This window comes from Protopterus annectens, chromosome 3.part0 (assembly GCF_019279795.1).
Source record: "Protopterus annectens isolate FY-2018-M chromosome 3.part0, PAN1.0, whole genome shotgun sequence".
NCBI lineage: Eukaryota > Metazoa > Chordata > Ceratodontiformes > Protopteridae > Protopterus > Protopterus annectens.
The window spans coordinates 56,388,600-56,401,731 of record NC_056731.1 but is presented as its reverse complement, the minus strand read 5'-3'; the positions used below and the strand labels follow the sequence as shown (position 1 = coordinate 56,401,731).

The window sequence follows — 13,132 nt, the reverse complement described above, 5'->3', positions numbered from 1 at the left end:
ACTATGTTCTAGAAAATATATATTTTTCTTGTTTCTTGTAGTTATACTGAATGCTGGAGAAAAGTGCACAGTAAAACAGTGCAATTGTCTGTTCTTGCATATTTATTAATGAGATTTTTTTAAACTGAGGCAGACATGCTTATACCTCCCAACCTATTAGGGCAAGAAATCTGGACAAAGCCTGACATAATGGGGGGACAAAGACCCAAAACTAGGGCAGAATTTAGACATTACTATAATAAAATTAGAAAGTTGGCAGAATAAAAGCATTTATTCATATTATCCTACATTTTCTGAGGGATATGAAGTCTGAAACTCAAATGTATGTCATTATTTTGTGACTTCATTCCTTGGGTTATCCCATTGATTTGCCAGAAAAACACATATTTTATGAGGAAATGACCAAAAATACGAGGCAAAAATCTGGACAGTTGAGAGATATGTCATACATTACATTTTCACACTTCTGTTGCATTGCTTATCTCTCAATTTATTATATTGCACCATAACATTTCATCAGTCATAATCTTTATGCATGACAAATCAGTAGCTCTTTGTGACACTAAAACTTCTTTCTATAAAACTATTGCAGTCACAAAAATGCTGCTTACAAGTGGATCACTATGCAGAGATGTGCAAAAAGATACTGGCATTAACATGCCGTTCCTGTCAGAACTGTCTAGTTCAGGACTGCTCTGCAGAGAGAGAGAGAGAGAGAGATAGGTGAAAACCCTATCAACTAAGTGAAATTATACTGTTTTTCTTTCTCTCTGCAATAAAAGTAGTGAAAAACAGTTTTGCAACAGTCTGCCTTGTTCAGTAGCAGCTGTGGACACCAGCAGGATGAATTGCCTGTCCAAGATTTACAGTGCACGCTATATATTTCTCTGTGGTATGTCATGCAGGCAGAAAGAAATTTCTCTGCAAAGTATGTGAGATGTTAAGCTTAAAACGAGGGTGGTAATTTTCCTTCATTTGATTCCAAGTCAAGGAGATTAAGTTTTATAAAGTTCAGGGAGGTTTTGGTACATAAAAATGCCTTCTTCCAAAGTACAGAAGCAGTTTAATTCTCTTCCACAGAACCGCACCACCGTTAGAAGCTAAAACTTGACAAAAGCTAGCTATAAATTTATAAACCAGCAGGAAAATTAATGAAAAGTAGAGGAAACCTGTAAATCAGATACCAGTGGCACTTTAGTAATGCACTGACATCCAGGTGACTGTATAATACAACAGAATATATTTTTTAACCAAGCAGTAAAACAAGCACAGTAAAACTGAATAAAGTAGCACTTAAACTGTATAATCACTTGGCATTTTGGCAACTATAAGAACAACAGAAAACAAGTACTTTCTTGCTCTTTAACTATTCAGCCGTAAATACTTCCTTCCTTCATTAATAAAGCATTGCACATCTCCCAAAATTCCCTTCAAACATTAAGTTAATACTTGATACTCATAATCTTATAAAGAGACTAATCAAAACAAGGAGTGTTTGCTGTTAACAGCCACTCATTGATACTGTTCACATCTCGGCAACAATTGTACTTCCCAATGTTGAAAGATCTTTGCTTGTATCATATCACAGAGAGCTGGAATCAGCAAGAAAAGGATATTACCAAAACTAAATTCATCCTCAGGCCTTGGAGAGTAACTTCATGTGGTAGACCTCCTTTTAACAAAGCCTCTCTAAGATGATAGTAGTCATACAATCACACACACACACACACACACACACACACACACATATATATATATATATATATATATATATATATATATATATACACCTTTTTATAAATAATGGAGAAAGATTAAAAAATGGGTGCACAGGTCCCAGGATAAAAAGTGCCTGTACAGTTACCAGGACCTGCAAAGTGTAGAGTCTTCAGAACATAAAACATTTATACCATGGTGCTAGGTCATCCTGTTTTGCATCCCCACCCCCAATGGCAGAAGAAACAAACAAAACAAAAAAATGATAATCCAGAGAAGAGACACAGAGGCAATGAAGATAAGAAATAGATCATGTTTTGTTTCCATTATGCAATAAATGTAGCATTTCCACAGAGTATATATAGCAAGAGCAAGTAAGACGTCAGAGGTAAGAAAAATATGTGCACCAGAAAAACTGATGAAATCTGCAGATAACAAATTTTTGATCTTTATTCAAGCTGGTCAGAAGAAATCAATACGTAGATAATTAAACAGTAGATCAAGAGGAAAAAGAAATTACTTAGGAAGTGCTACAAAAAAAATCAGTGGCAAACAAAATTCATTAATAAGATGCATGGACTTGGGAAGAAAAAGATATCTCACATGGTCCGATATTTGTGCCGAAAAGAAGGCTGTACTAACTAGTACGACCATTGCAGCTTTTAAATATGTTTGAAAATATATACAGACAGACATCAAGATATGGTAAATTTTACTATGAAAATAACGATACAAAAATGGAATATACTGAAAAAGGAGCAGGTTTAGTGATGTATTAAAACAACATATGAAAACTGATGTCATAGACCAAGTGAAAAGTAAAGGGTTTATTGTAAAGACTGATACTGGCAACAGCTCAACATAAGTCAATAAATCCAAAGAAATTGGTACAACAGATGGATAAAAAATGCTATTAGAAAGATGTACTACAATGTACAGTTCTGGAACATTCTGCAGGAGACTTGGTTGAAAGTCTAATTAGGACTGCACAGCAGGGAAAAGAGCAGGATACAAACAGCAAAGAAGATTATTTCATCCAAGAAGAAAATGATTTAAGGAAAGGCCTGCTCAGTTTACTACAAATGGACAGACATTCATCTAGATGAGAGAAAGAGATATTAGACAGTGAACAGGACCCAGTGTTGGAAGACTGATAGAACAGATAAACGTAGTACTTAAGACCATTGAGACTTGTGTGATGCATCATAAATAAAAAAGTGTGCTACTTTGTAGGTAAGCTAATAACCAGTAAAAGTATTACCACAACAATGCAGAGCAACAAAGGAAGGGAAGAGAGAAAATAGAAAGTGCCACCATGGAGTAGAGAGTGGTACAAAGCAGCTCAAGCAGTAATTATTATTACTGGAGCAATACAGAAAAGGGAACAGCTAATCAAAATGTCTTAGATGTAATAAAAGCAACACACAACATCAAAATAGATCAGGATTTATCATACATGATCTCCAGTAATAAACTAAAAATATCATTACTGGAAGAAAATCTTACAAGTTACAAAGAAAAACATAATGAAAAAGTTACAAAATAAGCAGCCCCTAGTGTGAGACCTGATCTTGGCACTTCAGGGTGCTCAACAAGCTTTTGTTAAGCATCTCCAAGTATTAAGAATGGGTCTTATGTAAGGCCTTCTTAGCAAGTTTAGCTTTCTTCAAATTTCAGAAAATGATGGTGTTCCATGCATGACAAACTGTGTTACGTGAATAGTTGCTTTTCAGTTATCTGCTTGTGTACAGGTGCAGCGATATCTTCACCTGTGATTCCAGCATCCATTACCTCCTGATGATAGACTTGCACAGCATGGATGTACCTCATTCATATAAATACTTACATTGACTGTTACCCCAAGAGTTTGTCATCATATTGTGTCTCTTGGTTTACATTGTGTTACCACAGTTTGTCTAAGGTTGGCAATGAAACATTTTTTTTATTCATGTTCACATACTGTAATTTGCATGACCTTGGCTTCTTGTTTGGTATTCTTGCTGTGCTTTATTACTTAAATAATACAAAATGTCTGTAACTATGTATTACTGAGCAGTGATTGGCAAGCCTGTAAAGGCTGTGACTTTACTTGATTCATATGAACATAATGTTCTCCATCAAAGGTGAGAAGACATGATAAGAGACTGCAAAGATTTCTCGCAGAGATGGAGTACGGGAAGTATGCTAGTACCATGAAGGAGCAATGATGTTTAAGAGTTTGCAGTAAGAATTTAAAAGAAGGATGGTTTACAAAGTATGCAATGAAGTACTTTTAGTCATGGGCAGTAGGTACATTACCTTATTGCAGTATGAAGCTTTTGCTCTTCCTACAGACAGAGCAGAGTGGTAACTCTGGGCTATTTTCCAAAAGATGTACATAGAGAGCAAGTCTTTTAGAACCAGGCCATTTGAGTCAACATCATTAGGTATTTTATGTTTTAGATGCCATATATTAATGTAACAGTAATGGGGCATATTGGAAAAGAGGGGCTTCTGTTGCATCTAGTGAAATTGTTAGAATACCTGAGAACTTACAATTATTTATTTGATCTGACCCACTGTCATGTACTGTTGCTGGAGATTTCTAGTTATTTCTGATTTTTAATACAACTTTGTTGCTTAGTAAGTACAGATTTTTAGCCAAATTTGTTTTGTTCACACTATTTTTCTGATACCTTGTTATTGTATTAAAATCATTTATTGTGTGCATCGTGATTAAAATGTAAATACACATCAGGTGCAATACTAAGTATAAAAAAAATCATTAGCACTAAAATAATAATGGTTTTATTCTCTTTCAGCAAAGCTTTAATAATAAGGAAATTGCAGAAGACATGGAACTAGCCATAATTAGGAACTGCCAGTGCCTAAATGAGTTAAGGAGAGAGGCAAGTATTCTTTTTAACTAGTACAAAATGATTCCATTACTTTTTGCATGAATATTATTTTTCATTGCTTTGTCACATTTCCTACAGCTAGTTTTATAAATGTACTAACTGAAATAATGGTAGTAAGCCATGGTGGTGCAGCAGTAGTGTTGTCGCCTCACAGCAAGAGGTTCTCCCATTCGATTCTCAGCTGGAGTGCCTTCTGTGTGGAGTCTGCATGTCCTCCCTGCGGTCCAGTGGCATTCAAAAGACATGCGTGAATGGGCATGCCTTCGCTGAAGGTTGGGCATCAAGCTGGCACCTCGGCACCGTAAAAATCGGCTGCCAACCATTAGCGGACCGGAGTTCCGCTGTGGCGATCCCTAACCAGGAAATGCTGAAAGAAAAACAACAACTAACTGAAGTAATAGTAGATCAATGAGTTTGCCAGAATAGTCCAAGGCTAACATATACTGCAGGATTAACTTATAAAGGTAACATGACCTGGTTTCTTTTATCTTCAGAACAGAGTAAAGACTAGGTTGTAAACTGAATGATGCTGATGATGGGGAACAAACAGGCATGGGCATAATGACAGGGGTTGATAAGTATGGGTCAAGAAAAAAGAATTAAAAAAGGAAAACTACATTTTTTGGGGTCAGTGGTGCAGAGGTAAATCCCTGGTTGTGAATTACATGACATGTATTAATGTAAAGACCTAGAAAATGGAAGACCCAGCAAGGGATGATGGGAGTTGATGGTGGACACTGGCTGTTCCTTTCTAAGCGTGTATGGGCAATCCTGAGCTATGCCAGCTCAAAGAAATTCTTTTCAGAAGCAAAGTCAAAATAAACTTTTTGTCATTTAGAACTACACACATGTAGCCTAAACAAAATTTTGTGCATTAGCTCAATTCTTGAGATTACAAAGGAAATTGAAACCCATACAAGTAGAGGAATAAACATAACTAACAAATGCAGTAATACTCCCAGCACACACAACAAGGAGCAGAGACATTTACCAACACTCAAATACGAAAAGAATACCCTTCCCTGAGTTAAATTAACTACCCTATTTAAAGTAATACGGAAAAATGCTACAGATTGAACAAAGCCTAAGTTATTTGTCTAATATTGCACTTGAGTGGGTTAAATAATACTGACTATGGATGTATTAAGTAAATATTGCACTTACTTGAAATATATGTAAGTATATTTTGCACAAATAGATGAAAATTTACTTAAATGCAGAACCATCATTATCTTTGACAGGGAAAACTATCAGAAGTAAAGTAATTGGAAGGCACTGAAGGATTTGTGGTACTAAGTTATACGTGACATTATATGGATAAAAATAAAAAACTCTGAAATGAGGCTAAGTATACTGGGGGGTTGCGTCGTGCTTTAATTGTAGAAGTAGAATGTTGGACAGAAATTTAATCTATTATCTTCATTGTTGCTTTCAGTTTTGCCCTTCCTCTAGTGCTAGTATTACTGCTAGAATGTATAAACTTGTCTTCAATTTTTCTAAAAATATGTACATCTTTTATTTATGCCACCCACCTTTTCCTATTTTTTGAGAGGTGGTGTATGATTATGTTAGCAATATCTGTGATGTTAGACAGCCTCTTTGAGCACACCCATCTGGACATAAATATCCAGTTTGTGTCTTGGAGTTTCTTCTAGAAATGACAGGCTACATGAATTCCATTAATTCTGTACCTTGTTAATAGCAAGGCTTCCAAAGGTCCCTTTAACTTCACTCTGGAGGAAATGTGGTTCTTGATCAAGTAACATCATTGTTTGTATCTGGGATGCTAATGTCATTCTTACATAGTTCTGTAAATTCCTGCCACCTTTTGTGAATGCCTTCTGCTTCTGTCAGGTGACTCCCACCATTATCATCTTTTACTATAGCCATCATTCTAGCAGTGAAGCTTCTATTAATATCACCAATGTTGTTGAAGAGATATCTTGTGTTTCTTGCTTTTTTCATCCATTTCTTTGCACTGATGAAATCTCTTTTTGCTATTTCCTATAGCTCTATGTTATCTTTGACATATTTTCCATGTATACTTTGCTTTTTGCTGTCCTTTCCGCTGCCACTTTTAAAGCTGCCAACATACAGTTTTTGTTGCAAACTACTGAACAATGTCATAAACTTCTGTCCATAGTTCTTAGGTGTAAGTAGTTAAATCTGTTGTTGACCTCCTTTATATATTCACTTAAAATGTTGCTGAGAGCTTATCTATTTGGCCTGGATACTTAATTTTAATTAATTTATTTTCTTTTGTTTAATTCTAAATCATGCAGTAAGAAGGTAGTGGATTAAACCACAGTAAGCTCCACGTCTTGTTTTCCTGACTTGTAAAGCTTTTTCATCTCTGACTGCAAAGTATGTAGTTAACCAGAGTTCAGTTTTGACCATCTGATGGTATCCATTTTTAAGGCCATCTCTTAGGCTGTTGAGAGTGTTGCTAGGACTAGTGCAATGTATTGTTAGAATTCTACTAGTCTGTGTACCTCCTCATTTCATACACCAAATTCAAACGTGCCCATTATTCCAGTGCTACTTTGACTGTTGAACACTCCTATCACCTTTGATAAATGTAACATCGTTTTTGTTTTTATAAGGGGCAGGCGGTCCTCATAATATTTTGGCTTTGTCCTTTTCAGCATCACATACTGTTATGCCGAATGGTTTGCCTTGTTGTCTGCTTGAAGTAATTCTTTCACTTTTGGATTGTAACCAAGCACTGGTTTTGATACCCTTATTAGCCATAAGGGGTACTCCATTTCCTACAAGATTCTTCTCCACAGTAGAATGTTTGATGATTATCTTGTGCAAAATGACCCATTTTCAGACCACCTTAGTTAACTAATTTTGAGGGCGTCATTTTATTCTTGCCATCTCATCCTTGTGCACATCAGGTTTCCCATGGTACCTAGTTCTTATGTTCCAGCTTTTGTTGGTGTATAGCTCTTTTCAGCATCAGATTTTCTTTTCATCTGTGAGCACCTTAGCAGATAGATGCCTTCAGCTTAAATCTATCAGCATCATTACCCTTAGCACTACATGTACTTGTCCTTTGCTCTTCCCCAATAGTATGCTGGACACCTTCCAACATGAAGGTCTGATTTTCCACTACTATTTCAACATGTTTCTGATTAATTTTGTGTCTATAGAGTTTTCTTGACAAAATGCTTAAGTGGCTTGCTATTACATTCTCCAGTGGGCCATCTTTAGTGTCACTTCTCTGCCATGCCATGCCCATTGTGGGTAGCCCTACAATGGTATAGCTCATGACTTCAGTGAGTTACACAACCCCCCTTGTTTAATAAGGTAGATAAAATTGTTCAATGCTAAATTAGCAATCTTTGCAGGTACCAGAGTATAACATAACAGATGTAGTAAATGTTGCTCATCCTTGTATATAATTATCAATGTCTATCCCTTTTCAGTGTGTACTTTATCCCATTCAGGGTCATCAGGAGATGACATCTGCCTCAGCAACCTAATCAGTGCTAAATCTTGACCTAGGTCTGTCTCTGTAGTGGAAGGCATAGTTTCACTTCTTGGGGAGGCAGAGAGAAAGAAAAATTAAAAATAGAGTAATGCTTCAGTATTGTAGCTTTGATAAACCTATTACCACACAGGACAATGACCTTGCAACTGATGTGTATGAACAGTAGAAGTGCATGCATTCTGTAATGCAGTCTTCTTCAAATGATGAGGCCTAACTGAGTCTGAAAATATTATCGGTTTTATTTTTCATGGGAACAGGCTGAATGATGAAATGTAATAGTCAATGAATATGTATTGGAAATCAGTGAAAAAAAAAGATCAGTAACTAGCCAGATCCTGATAATAGTGAGTATGTATTTCTTTGGCTGGTTGACCTGCTTTTTACAGTACGGCATATGCTTTTGTATGTAAGAGGAGGCCCTATGTTTAAGGAAGGCTAGGGAGCCATTTTGCGGTTTGTGGGAGTGTCAAACTGATGAAGTCAAAAAACGTATGCTCCATTGCAGCGGAAGGTTCTGCCTTTGCAGCTTCTCTCTGTCTTAATGATGTCATCTTCATCAGGCAAACTCATCCATGCTGGAGCCATGTTTCTTTTCTGGGCTAAGATTTTTACTGATGCACTGTAGTAGTCTGCTGCTTTAGCCTTTGCTGATTACACTGGCAGACCCTTTGGTACGAAGCATTTCTTGAAGCTGAACTATTATGATTTATTTTATTTTAATCTGTCTTATTTCCTGTAGTTTTGTTTATCTGGATTTCAAAGATGTGTTTCTCTTGACAGAGTCCAGCTGTGACTGAGTAACTGAGTAACACTGCATTTCCCATCTGTCTAACAGGCGATGGCTTTTTGTTTCCCTTTTGGTCAGGTAACTTTTCAGACAGTTTTAAAATTTCCTGTCTAAAACTACTTTTTTCCCTTTTATAAAGCTGATCTTAGACCTCCACCCCTCCTATTCATAATGTAGTCTGATTATTTCAAATGGGTTTGTAACAGTTCCAGATTATGTCATTATTTGACAAGTTTTTTTTCCCCACGGTTATCTGTTTTCCGGCTGAAACTTTTCCTTTTTACTAAAGGAGTGCTGTGTGTTTTTCTTTCCTACACATTAAGCTGGGAGTGCCTTGCACACCAAGTCCATACAGGATGTAAATCTAGACCTAATCTAAATCAAATTCTGTGCCTCTTCATTGATCTCTACATTCTTCAAGTGTCTGCTTTCTTTCTGTTACTATTATATGGTCTGGTTTCTCAGCAATAAAAATAAACTGGCACATAATAAGGTATCAATTTTAGAAGAATGTGGCAGAAGCATTTTGTATGAAGTCGTATATTCCGTTCACCTAAGTTATTTCCAGAAATACATATGTGTATATAAACATACACACACACACACACACACACACACATATATATATATATATATATATATATATATATATATATATATATATATATATATATACACACACAATGCTTTTTATGTATACTCTTTTCAGGAACAGTAGCAAAACATTGAAACAGTTTGTAATTTTATTTCAACTAATATTATGGTAAAAGAAGTTCCCTGGTTCGATTCTTGGTTGGGGTGCCTTCTGTGGGGAGTGTGGATGTCCTCCGTTTGGCTAGATGGGGTTTCCCCAGGTGGTCTGGTTTCCTCCCACATTCCAAAGATATGCAGTAGGTAGATTGGACACTGTAAATAACCATGGGTGTGTGTGTGTGTGTGTGTGTGTGTGTGTGTGTGTGTGTGTGTGTGTGTGTGTGTGTGTGTGTGTGTGTGTGTGTGTGTGTGGTATGGAAGAACAGCTCTGAAAGGGCTAGTCATGTCATGGTGTAAAGCGTTGCCTCTAAATGATAGTGTTGATGTGATACCCCGTACCCATATGTAAAGCTGCGAAAAAGGGGGTTATGAATGGATGGATTAAGTGAAAAGTATAACTAGATCATTTTGATAGTAAGTAATCAGCTACATACTGTGTTTAATGTGCTTTGACTATGGACTTATTTTTCTACTATAATGTAAGTGAAATCCTTATTTTGTTCAAAGTTAGTAATCCTAAGTTCTACACCGCATTTGTAACTTTTATTATTGCAGTTCACTTTGCACCTTGTCTAATAGTTATTTATAGTATAATCTGTATCACTGGTAATCTTCACAAGTGTTTATTAGAATACTAAATTAATATGTACTTGCAAGTCATTATTTGAGAAATTGCAGTTTTACAGTACATCAGTCTAGCCATTGTGATTTTTTTAGTTTACTGGTTTGTCTTTTGGCTTTTCCCAGTTAGGGGTCACCACAGCGGAACTCTGGTCTGCTAATGATTGGCAGTGGATTTTTACGGTGCCGAGTTGCCAGCCTGACACCCAACCTTCAAAGAAGTCACAGCCATTCACACTCGCACCTACCTGCATATCTTTAAACGTTACTCGTCCACTGGGAGGACATTGATGAATTATAGTGCATTAGCCTTCCTTGTCTAAGCAATTTCATTAGCTCTGGTCTTTTTTTGATGTATGGGCACAGTAAGGTACTGCTCAACAGAAATGGGATTTTGTTTTCTTGCAGAAAGACATTTTAGCCAAGAGATCTGTGATACATACAAGTATGACCAACTACAGCTCTAAAAACATCACAGTTGGGACACAAGAAAACAGGGGGAACAGGACATTGCATTAGTTCCAGAACAGCAAACACGCAGGCATTATACAGAAAACTAAAAATACTTTGTTACTAAATACCATCATGTTCTGATATTTTAGCAAGTCACTGTTAATACCAGGCTGAACCCATGTGAGAATATAATGATTCAGGGTGAGTGAAAGCAGAAATGTATTAATGTTAATCGAGCTCAGAGCTGTACATTACATTGAGGACAAGGGAAAATCACTACTTATCTGCAAAAACTAAGGCAAGAGCAAAGGAATATCATCTGAGCCTGTTAACCTTGTCTGTAATGCACATCAGTTCTGCAGTGAGACCCAGTACCAAAGATTTAGTCTTTTGGTTCTTGAAGATGAGATTCTTGGTCGCACATGACATTTCTTTTGTACACATTGTGAGGTTAGCATATTTCACCATGGGGATAGGAGGGGTGGAGTGGTAATGGAGACAATAAGGCAGGTGACATCTTGGTTTATCTGGGTTAACTGCTGTCATCTCTCTCTCTAACTACTTGGGACACTAGGAGATTATGTGTTGGAGTATTTCTAGTAGTAATAGTTCTTGGGAATGATTTGATTTGTTTTATGCTGCCTGACGTCAATGCAGGGCCAGCTGCGAATGATTCTCTGTTGAAACGTATACATAGTTTGACAATAATTAGAGTTTGTTTTTGACATTACATGCCACTTGCTGTTGTGTAGCCCCCTTCAGGAGCTTGTTATCCCAGTTATATTTGGTCCTGGTATTTCCATTGGTTAGGTGAAAAATAAGAAACTGAGCTTATGCTCCAGTGTGACTTAGCAGTTCCTGTATCCAAGCGGTCACTGGGCACTGTTGTCAGCTGCCTCTAGTTTGAGTATGAAGAAAGGAGGAATAAGAAGGCCGTAAGTTACTAGTATTACACTCGGGGGAGTGGATCCTGTCCTTGAAGTCCTTGTGTTTCATGGGTCAGTAATGATATGTACTGCTGCTTTATCCGTAAGACTTTTACCCTCATCATCAGGAAGGTGCAGTGGATTGCAGTTTTACTATTAGTAGATCAGGGTGTGACAGAAGTGGAAAAACAGCACTGGTTACAAGCTTCTTTCATAATGTAATGACAAGAGGTAAATAGCTACTCTGTGTATTGAGAGGCCTTTAAGTTTCAGGGAATTAGCAGACTTAAGGTGTTGTCTCCCAGAGTTTAACATTGCTTAGTGATGGATTACTTCAGTCCCTTTGAGATTGTCTTGCAGAGCCTTTACTAACAGTGATACACAGGCAGCCACTAAATACAGCTTGACATTGAAGTTCTCCATCCTGACACCTGTTTATGGATGTACACCTTAAATGTATTCACTTGGCGGTCTGACAGAGAAGTTAATGCAGTTTCTGTTTTAGTTTACTGATAATGACAATATTGACCATATGTACAAATCCTGCACTGCATCAAAGGAGCAAGGAACGGCTGTAATGTAGAATGAAAAAAAAAAAAAAAAAAAAAAAAAAAAAAAAAAAAAGAAAAACGCCAGCAACAAGGTTTAGACTGTAAATGATTGTTTATATTGATCAATCAATCAAGCTCATAATATTAAACAAATATGGCATTTCAATAATAAATGTAGCATTTGAATATAAGTACAAAAAAAACATATATGAATACAAAAATTAATAATATGACATATGATGTATAAAGAGACAATGTTTAGTATTTATTTGTTATTATATTATAATATATTCATTTAATCCTGGATTTAACAAAGCACCAAGTTTGGTGATCGCATCAATGTGTTTATGTTAGCATTAGATGTTTTTTTTTCTACATCTGATGTCAAAAAATGTTCCGATATCCGTAATTTAACGGGCGAAGTTTGCCCAACATAAAATGAATGGCAGTTAAATGGTGTTTAATGATTAATGATTAAAGTTTTTTTTTTTTTTTTGAAAAATGAAAACAAAACATGAATTTGGAACAATAGTTTTGGTTTTAGCATCTGATTCCAGTATATTCCAATTTGCTTTGATATGATTGAGGTATTGGTGTGTTTCTACTCATATGGTAGTGTAAGCGTAGTATGCTTTTTTGTTTGGTTTAGTTTATATGTTAACAAATTAGGTCTGTGTAATGCTGATGCATGATTCAAAGCCATTGTATTCTGATAAATGTATTATCCATATTCCTTGTTACTAGAACATCCATGGCCATATGGCCAAGTTCCTGAGCTGTTGTTGGGGGGGGGGTCAGTATTCACATTTTAATGGCTAAGAACTAAGCATCTGGCTACAGTAGAGCTTCATTATGCATTGCGACTATTAAGCAGTCTATTCCTTTATTGCACAATATTGTAAATGCACTTTTGGCCTGTTCAGGAGAGAGAC

At 36.4% G+C, this 13,132-nt stretch overlaps 1 protein-coding gene across 1 annotated transcript in view; it reads left to right on the top strand.

Annotated features, from left to right (window-relative positions):
- CTNNAL1 (catenin alpha like 1) overlaps positions 1-13,132 on the top strand; it is a 1,837,423-nt gene that overhangs the window by 1,058,458 nt on the left and 765,833 nt on the right. The window contains exon 8 of the mRNA XM_044064584.1: positions 4,518-4,604. Coding sequence (XP_043920519.1) covers positions 4,518-4,604 — 87 coding nt within the window. The remainder of the gene's footprint in view (positions 1-4,517; positions 4,605-13,132) is intronic.